Genomic DNA, 17,628 nt, shown 5'->3' on the forward strand with positions numbered 1-17,628 from the left:
ATCAAGCTTTATCAAGGCAGACTGTGCCGAATTGAGTTTGGGCCACGAAATCAACTGAGGCACCAAACTTTGGTCCAATAATTCAGCTCTAAAAACAAGCAATGGAGTGATGCAGGTCTGTGATGTTCACCACTTTCGTGAAACCAGTAAGCAGGGGTATGGTGCTGACAAACCTACAAACAATCACATATCTGGGACTGGAACTCACAATCATAGTTTCCTGGCATGCCTAAGGGAGGCAACTGGGCCACCCTGCCCCCAGCAATGCAGAAATGGAACCAATTCTTACCCAGGTCTCTTCAGGGTTATCATTTACAGAATCATTTTGTTGTTTATAATAACACAAATGGAAAGAGGAGCTATCAGTAAGACAAACAGAGATGGGGACATCACTTTACAGTGTTATCATACAATGGAGAATCAAAGATGACCCATCTTAGCTGGTATTCAAATAAATGGCTGGTTCAGTCATATTGTATTGATTTTGATTGATTTGGTTTGTTTTGTTTGATGTTTAACGCCATGCTTAGCAATATTCCAGCTATATGACGGCGGTCTGTCAACAATCGAGTCTGGACCAGGCAATCTAGTGATTGACATCATGGGCATCGATCTTCACAATTGGGATCAACCAAGTCAATGAGCCTGACCACACAATCCCGTTACTTGCCTCTTACAACAAGCATAATCGCCTTTACGGCAAGCATGGGTTGCTGACGACCTATTCCTTAGAGCGCCTTATGGCAATATTGACTGGCCAAACAAACATGCATGATGTAACACAATGACCACGCAGCTCTTCAATACTAGAGACATCAATACTGCCTGTGTGTGGCTGTGACAGCTAGCATATTGAACACCAAGGATGCAATAACTGGCATATTGAACACAGGGGTGTGACAACTAGCATATTTAACACCAGGGTTGCAATAACTGGCATATTTAACATCCAGATGTGACAGCTGGCATATTTAACACCAGGGTGTGACAGCTGGCATATTGAGCACCAAAGACGGAATAACTGGCATATTTTACACCAGGGTGTGACAGCTAGCATATTTAACACCAAGGATGCAATAACTGGCATATTCAACACCAGGGTGTGACAGCTGGCATATTGAACACTAGGATTGCAATAACTGGCATATTGAACACCAGGGCGTGACAGCTGGCATATTTAACACCAAGGATGCAATAACTGGCAAATTGAACACCAAGGTGTGACAGCTGGCATATTTGACACCAGGATGTGACACCTGGCATATTTAACAGCAAGGATGCAATAACAGCTAGCATATTTAACAGCTAGCATATTTAACACCAAGGTGTGACAGCTGGCATATTGAGCACCAGGGTTGCAATAACTGGCATATTATACACCAGGGTGTGACAGCTAGCATATTTAACACCAAGGATGCACTAACTGCCATATTTAACACCAGGGTGTGACAGCTAGCATATTTAACACCAGGGTTGCAATAACTGGCATATTTAACACCAGGGTGTGACAGCTGGCATATTTAACACCAAGGATGCAATAACTTGCAAATTGATCACCAGGGTGTGACAGCTGGCATATTTGACACTAGGGTGTGACAACCAGCATATTTAACACCAGGGTGTGACAGCTGTCATATTTAACACCAATGATGCAATAACTGGCATATGGGACACCAGGGTGTGACAGCTAGCATATTTAGCACCAAGGATGCAATAACTGGCATATCAAACACCAGGGTGTGACAGCTGGCATATTTAACACCAGTGTGTGACAGCTAGCATATTGAACACCAGGGTGTGACAGCTGGCATATTTAACACCAAGGATGCAATAACTGGCATACTGAACACCAGGGTGTGACAGCTAGCATATTTAACACCAGGGTGTGACAGCTGGCATATTGAGCACCAAGAATGCTATAACTGGCATATTGAACACCAGGGTGTGACAGCTGGCATATTTAACACCAAGGATGCAATAACTGGCATACTGAACACCAGGGTGTGACAGCTGGCATATTTAACACCAGGGTGTGACAGCTGGCATATTTAACAACAAAGATGCAATAACTGGCATATTGAACACACGGGTGTGGCGGCTGGCATATTTAACACCAGGGTTTGACAGCTAGCATATGTAACACAAAGGATGCAATAACTGGCATATTGAACACCAAAGGATGCAAATAACTGGCATATTCAACACCAGGGTGTGACAGCTGGCATATTTAACCCCAAGGATGCAATAACTGGCATACTGAACACCAGGGTGTGACAGCTAGCATATTTAACACCAGGGTGTGACAGCTGGCATATTTAACAACAAAGATGCAATAACTGGCATATTGAACACAAGGGTGTGGCGGCTGGCATATTTAACACCAGGGTTTGACAGCTAGCATATCAAACACCAAGGATGCAATAACTGGCATATTGAACTCCAAGGATGCAATAACTGGCATATTGAACACCAGGGTGTGACAGCTAGCATATTGAACACCAATCCTCATTTTACCCTTAGCTCGTTTGACAAGCATCGGGTGTTGTGAACCCATTCTGACCCAGAATCTGCCCAGAAAATTTCCACGTTTGTTTATTGTTTAATGCCGCATTCAGCAATATTCCAGCTATATGACGGCCGTCTGTAAATAATCCAGTCTGGACCAGACAATCCAGTGATTGACATCATAACCATCGATCAATTGGGACACGATGACATGCATCAACCAAGTCAGTGAGCCTGACCGACCGATCTCATTAGTCGCCTCTTACGACAAGCATAGTTGCCTCTTGCGGCAAGCACGGGTCGCTGAAGTCCTATTCTCTCCCCAGATCTTCACATGCATAATAACCGTGATATGAAAATCTACAACACTTTACCTAACGCTATAAACACACATCCACCATGTTCTACACAGATGAAGGCAGGACACTCACACTGATGAGACATAAGACATTTTAAGCCTCGGTGGTACAAAGTGCTTTTGAAGTAGCAGTGTGACATTTTAAAATATACTACTCAAAATAAGTTTAAGAACGCCCAATTTTTGTCATGGGCCCCGTTCCACAAAGCGATCGCAGCGCTAAGACGATCGTAACAACCATACTTTAAAAGAGACCATGGCAGTCTTAGCGCTACGATCGCTTTGTGGAACGGGACCATGGTCTATAGTTTATCGGTCATCGGTTGTTCGTTAACTTTTTTTGAGTAGTATATAGATGGCAATACATAAAGCTACTTACAAGACATATGCATGTGATTGTATTTAATGTAAAACGTAAGCTAGTTATTTAACTTCTCATTGAATGTTTTGCAACTGATTCTAACAAAGCCCTCTTATCATGCTATACGTCCAGTAAAACATAAGTGAATAGCACAATATCCTTCACAGATCATCCTCTCCACACAGGGGCATTTTAAGCCAAACTTACAAAGCAAAAGATTTGCTTTTCCAAAAGTGTAAATTAATGTGAAACTGGGAGAAAACCACATAGAACACTAGCAGGAGTTTGCCTGCCACTGAATTCTGGCTGTGACAGGGCAAATGAGTTGTTAAATTCAACCAATCCTTGCACGGCTCGATCATGTCAGGCTTGTGGTTTATGTCGTAAAACTAGATTTTCAGAGAAAGCAAGTGGTGCAGATTTTCACTTGACTCATGGCAATATGTCAGTCTGGACTTGACGCCTTGTGTGTGGACAAGATGGCATAATGCCCCCGCGTTACGAGGATAGTACTCTGTGTGTCATGCAATCAGCAGCCAAGGGAGATAACTCTACTTACTTCCTGCAATCCATGGGATGGCAAAAATAAAACAAAGCAGATATCTAATATATTATTTCTTCAAAAGAAAGGTGTTTCTTTCAAAAGTCTAAAAGCACAACATCAAGGATTATAATGTGTACAGTGGACTCAGTCATTGCGCAGAGCTAGACTGGGCCCTGTTCCAAAAAGCGATCGTAGCGCTAAGATGTTCGTAAATCCCATACTTTAACATAGACTTACGACAGAATTAGTGCCAAGATCTCTTTGTGGAACAGGCCCCTGAAGGAAGATTAAGGTGTATATCTAACAAGATACATAGACCTGGCTTGATAGGGAACTGAACCTTTTCCAGCAAACTCCGGTCTTCACTTATTTCACAAGAAACTGAGTCAGCTATACACAAAGAAGACACTGATCTCCAGGGCAATCTTAGCGCTACCACTGACATGTCTATGTTACAGAATGGGGGATACGACTGTCTTAGCGCTACCACTGACATGTCTATGTTAAAGAATAGGGGATACGACTGTCTTAGCGCTACCACTGACATGTCTATGTTAAAGAATGGGGGATACGACTGTCTTAATACTACAAGTGTCCATGTTAAACAATGGGGGATACGACTGTCTTAGCGCTACCACTGACATGTCTATGTTAAAGAATGGGGGATACGACTGTCTTAGCGCTACCACTGACATGTCTATGTTAAAGAATGGGGGATACGACTGTCTTAGTGCTACCACTGACATGTTTGTGTTACAGAATGGGGGATATGACTGTCTTAGTGCTACAAGTGTCCATGTTACAGAATGGGGGATATGACTGTCTTAGTGCTTCAAGTGTCCATGTTACAGAATGGGAGATACGACTGTCTTAGCGCTACAAGTGTCCATGTTACAGAATGGGGGATACGACTGTCTTAGCGCTAAAGGTGTCTATGTCACAGAATGGGGGATACGACTGTCTTAGCGCTACAAGTGTCCATGTTACAGAATGGGGGATACGACTGTCTTAGCGATAAAGGTGTCTATGTCACAGTAAGGGGGATACGACTGTCTTAGCGCTAAAGGTGCCTATGTCACAGAATGGGGGATACGACTGTCTTAGCGCTCCCAGTGTCTATGTTAAAGAATGGGGGATACGACTGTCTTAGTCCTAAGATCACTGTATGGAAAGGGAATCTGGATTCAAAGCATTCCAAAAAGTCAAAATGTGCTAACCAAATTGTGAAACCCATCTCTAAATTTTTTTTAAAGGCAATATTAAGAATTTGCAGACATTTTGAAGACATGTTGACAACTATAGCTGATCAGCAATAACTATACTATACCACACTTTTGAAAGGGATAATTTTCATCATTCCATGATACACAAAACTAATTTTCATATGTCAAGCGTATACTTAAATAGAATGACATATTTGATAATCCTTTCCAGCAGTTGAGTAGCATATATTCCACTTGGAACTTAGGATAGCGTCAGTAACTACAAATTATCAGCAAGGATCGCTTTGACGTCTGTAGCACCCACTGTTATCTCAAAGCATGGGTTACAACAAAAACACTGCAAATTAGGAAGAGGTTAATATATCAATGAAAAGATTAATCAACTTAGGCTAAAATTAGTTTTTCACAGAGCCATAGAATATATTATCGAACATCACACAAACCATCTTTCAGACATTAGTTAGTGGCGAGGGGTTTTACAGGGCAGTTGTTGGTGTCGACAGCTTCTACAGCTTCTATAATCCTACACTGTAACGCCTAGATTTCCCACAGCTGTAACACTAAAGCTTTGTAATCCCTACACTGTAACGCCTAGATTTCCCACAGCTGTTAAACTAAAACTTTGTAATCCCTACACTGTAACGCCTAGATTTCCCACAGCTGTTACACTAAAGCTTTGTAATCCCTACACTGTAACGCCTAGATTTACCACAGCTGTTACACTAAAGCTTTGTAATCCCTACACTGTAACGCCTAGATTTACCACAGCTGTTACACTAAAGCTTTGTAATCCCTACACTGTAACGCCTAGATTTACCACAGCTGTTACACTAAAGCTTTGTAATCCCTACACTGTAACGCCTAGATTTACCACAGCTGTTACACTAAAGTTTTGTAATCCCTACACTGTAACGCCTAGATTTACCACAGCTGTTACACTAAAGCTTTGTACTCCCTACACTGTAACGCCTAGATTTACCACAGCTGTCACACTAAAGCTTTGTAATCCCTACACTGTAACGCCTAGATTTACCACAGCTGTTACACTAAAGCTTTGTAATCCCTACACTGTAACGCCTAGATTTACCACAGCTGTTACACTAAAGCTTTGTAATCCCTACACTGTAACGCCTAGATATACCACAGGCGTTATACCATAGCTGTGTAATCCCTACACTGTAACGCCTAGACATACCACAGGCGTTATACCATAGCTTTGTAATTCTCATTTCCACAACTTCGGTGTCGAGTCACAATTACACAACAACGAACCCACCTTTCAAACTGCTGCCGTTTATCGATGTTGCCACGGACAAATTCCATCAGCTGTTTCTGGGTTCGACCGCTGTACCTGTACATTTAGAGAATTTCCATGAGAACATATCCTTCAGATTATTCTACTCCTATGTGTTTACATGGTACACAGTCACATATAAGTTGGTTGGTTGGATGGTTTGTTGTTCAACGCCACACTCAGCAATATTCCAGCTATATGACGGCAGTCTGTGGACCAGACAATCCAGTGATAAATATCATGAGCATCGATCCTCACAATTGGGATCGATGACATGCATCAACCAAGTCAGCGAGCCTGACCACCCGATCCCGTTAGGCACCTCTTACGACAAGCATAGTCACAGGGGACAAGCATGGGTTGCTGAAGACCTATTCTACCCTAATGCTCACGAATCAGCATGAAAGGAAAGACAGCAGATATATTCTTACGCAGGGGTCAAACTTTGTGACCCTTTGACCTCTGGTGACCTTTATTATTACTGTCTTAGATCTATATTACATACCAACATGTAGAGCATCAGGCTACCAACATTTTGAATGGTCAGACTTCACCATATCACTATTGCTTGTAAAATTATTTCACTTTCTAGTTGCCCTTACCCAGAAATCTGGCCCCGTGGATTCGACTCTGGGGTACACCTTTATGTGGTGAGTGAGTGAGTGAATATTGCTTAACGCCGCATCAGCAATTTTGCAGCTATTCGCGGCGACTTTATGTGGTGATAACTACCACTAAGCTGTGAGTCACGGATTGCTTTTTTTAATCTATGGATATATGACTTTCAAAAAATGATACTGAGATTTTGCCAGCCCAGGTGGTACCAGTATCTGGTCTGGCTCATGGACCGGGAGGGAAGTCAGCATGAAGGGAAGGGCTTTGGTTGGTTGGTTCGTTTGTTGTTTAACGCCACACTCAGCAATATTCCAGCTATATGACGGCGGTCTGTAAATAATCGAGTCTGGACCAGACAATCCAGTGATTAATGTCATGAGCATCAATCCACGCAATTGGGATCGATGACATGCATCAACCTAGTCACCACCCGATCCGGTTAGTCGCCTTTTATGACAAGCATAGTCACCTTTTACGGCAAGCATGGGTTGCTGAAGACGTATTCTACCCTGGAATCGTCACATGTCGAAGGGAAAGCAGTAGATGAGTGAGTGAGTATGGTTTTACGCCGCTTTTAGCAATATTCCAGCAAAATCACGGCGGGGGACACCAGAAATGGGCTTCCCACATTGTACCCATGTCGGAATCGAACCCGGGTCTTTAGCATGACGATCGAATGCTTTACCCACTAGGCTACCCAACCACCCCGGCCAGCAGCAGATAACCCACCTGAATGATGATCCTCGACTGACCACTCGGGTTTTGTTTCTTGGCACTTTTCGAACAGCCTGACACCGGAAGAAGCCATGGTGCTCGATGCATTTCTTCCAAAACCCTTTACATTCATTCCGACTGTCAAAGAAGAACTCCACGGTGTCCTTGTAGTAACCCTGAAATGAAAACATTAAAATGTCAACAGAACGTCCATAGTGAAAGATGAATGGTGTGAGATGTATCACCACTGCCAGCTATGTCACATATTCCAGGTTCAAGTCTGGAGCAGCCAAACCATGTACAGGGTCATGATACGATTCATGATAGAGAAGTTATGCCCATTAATATAAGTGAGTGAGTGAGTGGTGTGTACGCCGCTTTGAACAGTATTTAAGTTACATCACGGCGTGTCAGCTTAATGTGGCTTAATCCTGATGTAAGTCAGGGCCCCATTCTATAAAGCCATCTTACCGCTAAGGTGATCAAAACTCCCATTCTTTAACACTGGCTTAGGACTGTCGTAACACTAAGATTGCTTTGTGGAACAGTGACCTGGTTTTTCACCTTGTTTATGAAACCCTGCTATGGTCCTGACCAACTACTGATCATACTGAGGGCAGTTGGGTTTAACGCCGCTTTTAACAGTATTCCAGTTATATCACAGCGTGTCAGCTTAATGTGGGAGGAAAGCCCGAAGTGATGCAGGTCTCAGACGTTTACCACCTCTGTGAAACCCACGAGCACGGGTATGGTGCTGACAAACCTAGAAACATAATTGGGGTGAACCGGGATTCAAACCCACAATCATAGGTTTCTGGCGTGCCCAAGGGACGCAACTCTGCACAGCGAATCGTGGCGCCTTGGACGACTGGGCCACCCGTGCCCCCCCCTCGCGTTTGAACCCAGGGGATGGGATCATGGTTGGCCAAGGGATGCTACAGTACACAGCAACAGTTGCTATCACCACTGGTTCATGAGGTCCTGACTTCATGGTTTACAGGCTCGGTGAAATGGTTTGGATATTGTGAGCTGCAGCAAACCAGTGGTTGATGGGGTGAACATCGATCAGTGCATGAATATTCCCATGTGACCACACTTCCCAGCGAACCTGCTCAACAATCTCCACAGGCTCTTTAACTTGCAAGTACTTGTGGTCTAACCTACCCTACAATCTCCACAGGCTCTTTAACTTGCAAGTACTTGTGGTCTAACCTACTCTAAAATCTGGGCGGTGGGGCAGCCTAGTGGTTAAAGTGTTTGCTCATCATGCTGAAGACCTGGGTTTGATTCCCCACATGGGTACAATGTGTGAAGCCCATTTCTGATGTTCCCCGCCGTGATAATGCTAGAATATTGCTAAAAGCGGGCAAAATCCAACTTACTCACTACCCTACAATCTCCACAGGCTCTTTAACTTGAAGTACTTGTGGTCTAACCTATTATACAATCTCCACAGGCTCTTTAACTTGAAGTACTTGTTGTCTAACCTACCCTACAATCTCAACAGGTTCTTAAGCTTGAAGTAATTGTGGTCTAACCTATTATACAATCTCCACAGGCTCTTTAACTTGAAGTACTTGTGGTCTAACCTACCCTACAATCTCCACAGGCTCTTAAGCTTGAAGTAATTGTGGCTTAACCTACTGAGTTCTCAACTATTGAAATAAATAAATACATTGCAAGTGATTCCATGACATTTGACTGGCTAACCTACTGTTACCTAATTGGCTGACAATAGAATGGGAAGGGCTGGTGTTACATCATTAAACTGAGTGAGTGAGTGAGTATGGTTTTATGCTGCTTTTAGCAATATTCCAGCAATATCACGGCAGGAGACACCAAAAATGGGTTTCACACACTGTTCCCATGTCGGGAATCAAACCCGGGTCTTCTGTGTGACGAGTGAACGCTTTAACCACTAGGCTACCCGACCGTCCCCATCATTAAACTGAACGATGTCAATGACTTTGTATCCCGTCCACTGTCTTTTTGATGATACTGATCTAAAAAATGCAGCCTGCGTTATTATTGCTGACTTATTTAACAACAAATATGCCAATTTATATACAGTGCCCACTGGATTTTATTTTTATACCTCCATAAACACAAAACATATTGAAATCAATTCTTGATTATGGCTCAAAGAACAAAATATGTGCAATGAAATATATTTGATTGAGGTCTTGACACACAAAAAGCTAACAGAAAACATGCAAAAAGCAGGTACAAGATATTCCGACATGAGTGAGTGAGTGAGTATGGTTTTACGCCGCTTTTAGCAACATTCAAGCAATATCACGGCAGGGGACACCAGAATTGGGCTTCACACATTATACCCGGGAATCGAACCCAGGTCTTCAGCGTAACGAGCGAACGCATTAACCACTATTCCGACATGAAGACTGATTCATGCTTTCCCAGTCTGAGTCTCATGATTAAATCTCCGACTGTCAAAGTTCCTGAGACTCTCTGATGGTCATTACCACTGGGACAAATCCTACATGATTGGCTGTAATTTAGGCTGGAGCTATTATGCTGTCATTGCAAGAGCTGACATTTCACTTATGAGAAAGTCAACAGAATTGGAGCCTGTAAACTTCCGTGTCATCTCGATTTAGCATCAGCCTACTACAGGATGAGTCACACAGCACTCAGTGGCCATTCATGATCATTGTTTGTCATTTAAAGCCGCACTCAGCAATATTCCAGCTATATGACGGCGGTCTGTAAATAATCAAGTCTGGACCAGACAATCCAGTGATTGACATCATGAGCATCAATCCACGCAATTAGGATACAATGACATGCTTCAACAAAACCCGGTCCCAATCATCTCTTACGACAAGCATAATCCCCTTATACGACTAGCGTAGTCCCCTTATACCACAAGCATGGGTTGCTGAAGACCTATTCTACCCTGGATCTTCACAGGTCGGGTCATGGTTTGAGCATGGTTTAGTCATACTATATCTCGGTAGCCTGTAAATAATCAAGTCAGGAGCAGATAAACCAGTGAAGGATAATATCAGCAATGTCCAACTCTTGAGGAACCTGATCCTGACCACCTGATCCATTAGCCGCCTCTGACAAGAATAGGTTGCTGCTGACACACAATCAACCAAGCCACCGAGCATGACCACCTGATCCATTATCCGCCTCTTACAAGCATAGGTTGCTGCTGACACACAATCAACCAAGCCACCGAACCTGACCACCTGATCCATTAGCCGCCTCTTACAAGAATAGGTTGCTGCTGACACACAATCAACCAAGCCACCGAGCCTGACCACCTGATACATTAGCCGCCTCTTACAAGCATAGGTTGCTGGTGACACACAGTCAACCACGCCACCGAGCTTAACCACCTGATCCATTAGCCGCCTCTTACAAGAATAGGTTGCTGCTGACACACAATCAACCAAGCCCCCGAGCCAGCACCTGATCCATTAGCCGCCTCTTACAAGCCTAGGTTGCTGGTGTCACACAGTCAACCAAGCCCCCGAGCCAGCACCTGATCCATTAGCCGCCTCTTACAAGCATAGGTTGCTGCTGACACACAATCAACCAAGCCACCGAACCTGACCACCTGATCCATTAGCCGCCTCTTACAAGAATAGGTTGCTGCTGACACACAATCAACCAAGCCACCGAGCCTGACCACCTGATACATTAGCCGCCTCTTACAAGCATAGGTTGCTGGTGACACACAGTCAACCACGCCACCGAGCTTAACCACCTGATCCATTAGCCGCCTCTTACAAGCATAGGTTGCTGCTGACACACAATCAACCAAGCCACCAAGCCAGCACCTGATCCATTAGCAGCCTCTTTCAAGCATAGGTTGCTGCTGACACACAATCAACCAAGCCCCCGAGCCAGCACCTGATCCATTAGCCGCCTCTTACAAGCCTAGGTTGCTGGTGTCACACAATCAACCAAGCCCCCGAGCCAGCACCTGATCCATTAGCCGCCTCTTACAAGAATAGGTTGCTGGTGTCACACAATCAACCAAGCCACCGAACCTGACCACCTGATCCATTAGCCGCCTCTTACAAGCATAGGTTGCTGGTGTCACACAATCAACCAAGCCCCCGAGCCAGCACCTGATCCATTAGCCGCCTCTTACAAGCCTAGGCTGCTGGTGTCACACAATCAACCAAGCCCCCGAGCCAGCACCTGATCCATTAGCCGCCTCTTACAAGCCTAGGTTGCTGGTGTCACACAATCAACCAAGCCACCGAAACTGACCACCTGATCCATTAGCCGCCTCTTACAAGCATAGGTTGCTGGTGACACACAGTCAACCAAGCCACTGAGCCTGACCACCTGATCCATTAGCCGCCTCTGACAAGCATAGGTTGCTGCTGACACACAGTCAACCACGCCACCGAGCCTGACCACCTGATCCATTAGCCGTCTCTGACAAGAATAGGTTGCTGCTGACACACAGTCAACCAAGCCACCGAGCCTGGCCACCTGATCCATTAGCAGCCTCTGACAAGCATAGGTTGCTGGGGACACAAAATCAACCAACTCACCCGAGCCAGCACCTAATCCTTTAGCCGCCTCTGACAAGAATAGGTTGCTGGTGACACACAGTCAACCAAGCCACTGAGCCTGACCACCTGATCCATTAGCCGCCTCTGACAAGCATAGGTTGCTGCTGACACACAGTCAACCAAGCCACCGAGCCTGGCCACCTGATCCATTAGCAGCCTCTGACAAGCATAGGTTGCTGCTGACACACAATCAACCAACTCACCCGAGCCTGACCACCTGATCCATCAGCTGCCTCTTACAAGCATAGGTTGCTGCTGACACACAATCAACCAACTCACCCGAGCCTGACCACCTGATCCATCAGCTGCCTCTTACAAGCATAGGTTGCTGCTGACACACAATCAACCAAGCCACCGAGCCTGACCACCTGATCAATTTAGACCCCTCTTACTTCAAACAGATTAGGGACCACCAATTTTTTAAATCCTGAGGTGGGGTGTTGGGGGGTTGGGGGAGGAGTGACAGAAAGCAAAGAAATTATTTTGTTCTATGTAGCTTCATACCCCTTCCCCTTCTTGACTATCCAATGGCTGTTCCCATACTGCTATATCATGATTGTTTGTTTGTTTGTTATTTAATGCCACACTCAGCAAAATTCCAACTATATGACGGTGATCTGTAAGTAATTGAGTCTGGACAAGACATTCTAGAGATTGATATCATGAGCATCTATCTACGCCATTGGGATACGATGACATGCATCAACCAAGTCAGCGAGCCTGACCACCCAATCTCGTTAGTCGCCTCTTACGACAAGCATAGTCGCCTTTTACGGCAAGCATGGGTTGCTGAAGACTTATTCTGTGTTATGTCAGTTCAATGCCCACAGTGGGACCACCCTGGCCCAACACCATATGAAGAGCGTGGGATATTCATGATAGCTAAGCCACATATATTGCAGGCGATAACAACAATGGACTTCACATTTGTGTCAAAGTTGGGTTTGAACCAAGGTCTACTGCACGAGAGGTGAGACCACTGACCACTGGGCTAACTCGATATCACTTAAAACAATCGTATCAATTCTGAATATTGTAATTCTTCTTACACCATAATGTCATTGACGTTTACTGAAAAGATGTTTGTATATACATATTCATATGTTGAACTTTAGAATGATTAACGTTTAACTGTACAGAACTATGAGAAACAGCAGCATGCTTTATGGGATATTAGTTGTGAGATTTACAAACAGTTAGTGCACCATCACTCAAAGATTGTGTCGGTTGAGGCTGCAGTCAACAATATTCCAGCTGTAGCAGCTAACTTATCGAGTCTGGGCCTATGAACCAGTGGTCAATATCATGAGCAACAATGCACATTGTTGTGGCAAACGATGCAGAATCAGCATCACCTTGAGACCAACTGATGCCGTATCACACATTTCCGACATTTTGATTCTCTAATACAGGAATCTTGTTATGCAATTGTTAACATGAGATTAGTGATTTGGTATCCTTCAGACAAATCAGTCAAACTTACATCAATCAAACTTCTTGTCCTCTGTTCAAACTTCAAACATAATTATACAGCCTCACGTTTACCAAAGCATAAAACATAATGCTACAATTTATCAAATTAAATTTACTTTAATTAATTCAGTTGAACATCTTAAATTGTCACACACACAAATATATCCGAAATAGACAATTTCAGTTTGACAAATTACAAATCTATATATAGGACACACACATGTTGAGTAAATCCAAAATCAAAGCAAAGACTTTAATTTCCTTAATGTCCGTAACGACAACTGTTTGATTGATGGAGCTAAACAAATGTCAGTGACAGGGTCAGGTGTTTTATCGGAAGGACATGTCAAAAGGCAGTCTGTCATTTTCACATTCCTTACAGCTAGTTTTCACAAATATACTTTTAAATATCCTTTTATACCCGAGATACCAAACTGATAACTACACATAGGAATAAATATGAAAATGGCCGGAAATATTTCAGTTTTGACTGCTGAGTAAAAAGAATTTCGTAGATTGTCTTACAGAATGTGTTTGCTGGAAAATGTCACATTGCCTTTTGACACAGTTAAGGAACTACAAACCAAGAGATACAGGGATAAGTTCTACAGTATATCAAAGAACGAAGTAACAAAATCCCTTCTGATGAACATTCTGTTCAAATAAACCTCAAACTGATTTTGGTTTTCTTTTTGTAACTGAACTGGCAGAGTGAAAATAGAGCAGAAATATTGCCAAAGCTTATTTTAATCCCACAAACTGTTCTTTTGAAAACGATGTATATAGAGTTATACTATTGTTATTCGTTATAGAGTGAATGCATCCTTATTGTACAGTCAGTGTGTACATATCATTATCCAGTTAGAAAATTACTTAAGTTATTCAGTCATATGATAAGTCAGTTATATCACTTCTGAAGTATTGCCAAAGCAACAAAGTTGTACAAAGTGATACGCTTTAATCAACATACCCACGTTCCATTAACCTGGATGTGAAAAGGTTCATAAAAAAATGATAAAAAACAACATAAAAATGAGAACAGAAAGTTAATCAAAATAGGTGAATTACCAAAATAAACATTTAAGAACAGAAAGCCTGGTTCTCTATGTTAATTAACACTGGGAGGTTTGTTATTTTAATCCTTCATCAAATTGGATATGCAATGATATTGTGGTCATGCCAAGCCTTAAAGGACAGTTCATGCTATGGGCCCACTTGCACAAAGTGATCTTAGTGCTAAGACTATTGTAAGCCTATGTTAAAGTATGGGAGTTACGATCATCTTAGCCCTAAGATCCCGTTGTGCAAGTGGGTCCTTGTGAGAGCAGGCAATAAGGCACTGTAGCTCACCTCTACATGAAAACAGTATTTATTGCACACATCATCATAGATCAGATTTCATGCAATTAGAATGAAGGTGTCATGGGGAGATAAGTCATTCTTGATTCATGCATGCAGGATTCTTTGAAAAATGATCAATGTCAATCAGCATTCTGTCAAGTTAAAATGATAAACAGTTACATTTAGGATAATCAATATCAAACAAGGCCAGCAAGAATGACAGGTGCATCAACTGCTTTCAGCAAAGGGACTTAAACATAATACTTTAATGTCTGCTTTGTGAACAGATGTCCGATAGTCCTCGTGTCCGATATTGCCCGCAGGACATCACGTTCCACAGAGCAAGACGGAACGCCATGTCATGATAGTCCTTATGTCCGATATTATCAGCAGGACATCCCCTTCCACAGAGCAAGACGGAACGCCATGTCATGATAGTCCTCATGTCCGATATTATCAGCAGGAGTTTGTTTGTTTGTGGTGTGCTGATGCTTGTTTTTTTTGTTGTTTAACGCCACACTCAGCAATATTCCAAATATATGATGGCGGTCTGTAAATAATTGAGTCTGGACCAGGCAGTCCAGTGATTGACATCATGAGCATTGATCCACGCAATTGGGATACAATGACATGCCTCAACCAAGTCAGCGAGTCTGACCACCTGATTCCGTTAGTTGCCTCTAACGACAAGCATAGTCGCCTTTTACGGCATGCATGGGTTGCTGAAGACCTATTCTACCCCGGATCTTCACGGGTCGTTGATGCTTGTACTAGTCCTGACCAATCTAGCCTACTGAGACACCTTTTAACTTTTAACCTTTTTTGGTAGGACGCGGCCGGAGATTTAACCACTGACCATCTGCTCTCTGGGCAGATACTTTATCTACTAGACCACGGAGTAGGTGGAACAGAGAGTGAATGAGTGTAACACAACGCAGCCTGTAAGTGCTGGAAAAGAGGTTGCAGGGCCCTTTTTTCACAAAGCGATTGTTGTGCTAAGATGATCACAACTCCACACCTTAACAATCGACTTTGCGACAATTGTAGCACTAGTGAGTGAGTGAGTGTGTTGGGTTTAACGCCGATTTTAACATTATTCCAGTTATATCGCAGTGTGTCAGCTTAATGTGGGAGGAAAGCCTGAAGTGATGCAGGTCCCAGACGTTTACCACTTCGGTGAAACCCACGAGCACGGGTATGGTGCTGACAAACCTAGAAATCGGGGTGAACCGGGATTCAAACCCACAATCATAGGTTTCTGGCGTGTCCAATTGTAGCACTAAGATAACTTTGAGGAACAGAGCCCTGAGTGCCATTGTCGTAAGTCCATGTTAAGGTATGGGAGTTACAATCACCTTAGCGCTAAGATCGCTCTGTATAACAGCACCCGTGGGATCTGTCATAATCCAGAATCTCCACACAGCCTTTTTAGCAAAATAAGTCAAATACAGCTCTAGGCATGGAGAACATATCACACTTAATAATCACAGATTCCAACTGGGAAAAGATGCTAACAGTACGATGGCGCCTTAAATCTCAGGAGAGCCTGTGGCTCTGTGAGTTTTTGACACAGATGAGACCTTCTACACTACTAGAAACTTACAAGACCTGCTGAAATCTGGTTGTGTAGTGGATAATGTTCTCTCAATGTTCAGCATTCAACAACACATTGTATTCACCTTCATAAACAGGACCTCCTATACCCCTATACTGCACTGTAGAACACCTACAACTCCTACACATTCCTACACACTGTAGAAGAAGGCCACATTACACAATGGGGGTACTGTATTGTTATTTACCATTATTTCCACGCAGTTCTTAAACTATTGGCCCCTGAATTCAAATTTGGAATTAACGAAGTCAAACATCAAGAATAATTGATCAATTGAATAATGGAGCAAAATAATTTTAGTTATAAACATGATTTTAAATGATAGCGATCTGCCTTGATGTTTAGATTCTTTTACCATGTGACAGGAAGTTGTAGTTATCCCACAATGCAGTGTAACGATGCAGCGAAGTTATCCCTGTACCTCTGGAACACGATATCTGTACCTTACTCACATAGCTCTCGGGGTGTAGTTTTATCAAGAACTTTTTCCTTTTAAAGCTTAATTTGCGGATTTTTGCCCATGAGAATGTGTTGATCTTTGTTGCGTTCTGGAACACCTGTACGCCCATGTGTGCTACAGCGAGAGTGAGCGTGACAGCCTCGTGATCCTGAAACAGGAAGAAGAGAGTGAAACTAGTGTTCGTAAAGAGTGAGTGAGTGAGTGAGTTGGGTTTTACGCCGCTTTTAATAGTATTCCAGTTATATCATGGCGTGTCAGCTTAATGTGGGAGGAAAGCCTGAAGTGATGCAGGTCTAAGACGTTTACCACTTAGGTGAAACCCACGAGCAGGGGTATGGTGCTGACAAACCTAGAAACATAATCGGGGCGAACCGGGATTCGAACCCACAATCAAAGGTTTCTGGCATGCCCAAGGGACGCAACTCTGCACAGCGAATGGTGGCGCCTTAGACGACTGGGCCACCCATGCCCCCTGTTCATAAAGACAACTTCTTACTTTCTCTCAAAGTCGGACTACCATGGATTGATTTTTGTTGTTTAACGCTGCACTCAGCAATATTTCAGTT

The 17,628-nt window shown here is 43.3% G+C and overlaps 1 protein-coding gene across 4 annotated transcripts in view; it reads right to left on the reverse strand.

The window, feature by feature from the left end:
* LOC139447261 (FERM, ARHGEF and pleckstrin domain-containing protein 2-like) overlaps window positions 1-17,628 on the reverse strand; it is a 152,641-nt gene that overhangs the window by 41,531 nt on the left and 93,482 nt on the right. For 2 of the 4 annotated variants that reach the window (XM_071228533.1, XM_071228527.1), the window contains exons 9-12: window positions 17,046-17,210; window positions 14,617-14,631; window positions 7,630-7,790; window positions 6,268-6,342 (exon numbers count right to left, since the gene is read on the reverse strand). In XM_071228533.1, coding sequence (XP_071084634.1) covers window positions 6,268-6,342; window positions 7,630-7,790; window positions 14,617-14,631; window positions 17,046-17,210 — 416 coding nt within the window. The remainder of the gene's footprint in view (window positions 1-6,267; window positions 6,343-7,629; window positions 7,791-14,616; window positions 14,632-17,045; window positions 17,211-17,628) is intronic. The other 2 variants (XM_071228532.1, XM_071228531.1) reach the window with 2 other exon arrangements.

This window comes from Haliotis cracherodii, unplaced genomic scaffold, assembly GCF_022045235.1.
Source record: "Haliotis cracherodii isolate W230 unplaced genomic scaffold, xgHalCrac1.p SCAF_7, whole genome shotgun sequence".
NCBI classification, from domain to species: Eukaryota; Metazoa; Mollusca; class Gastropoda; order Lepetellida; family Haliotidae; genus Haliotis; species Haliotis cracherodii.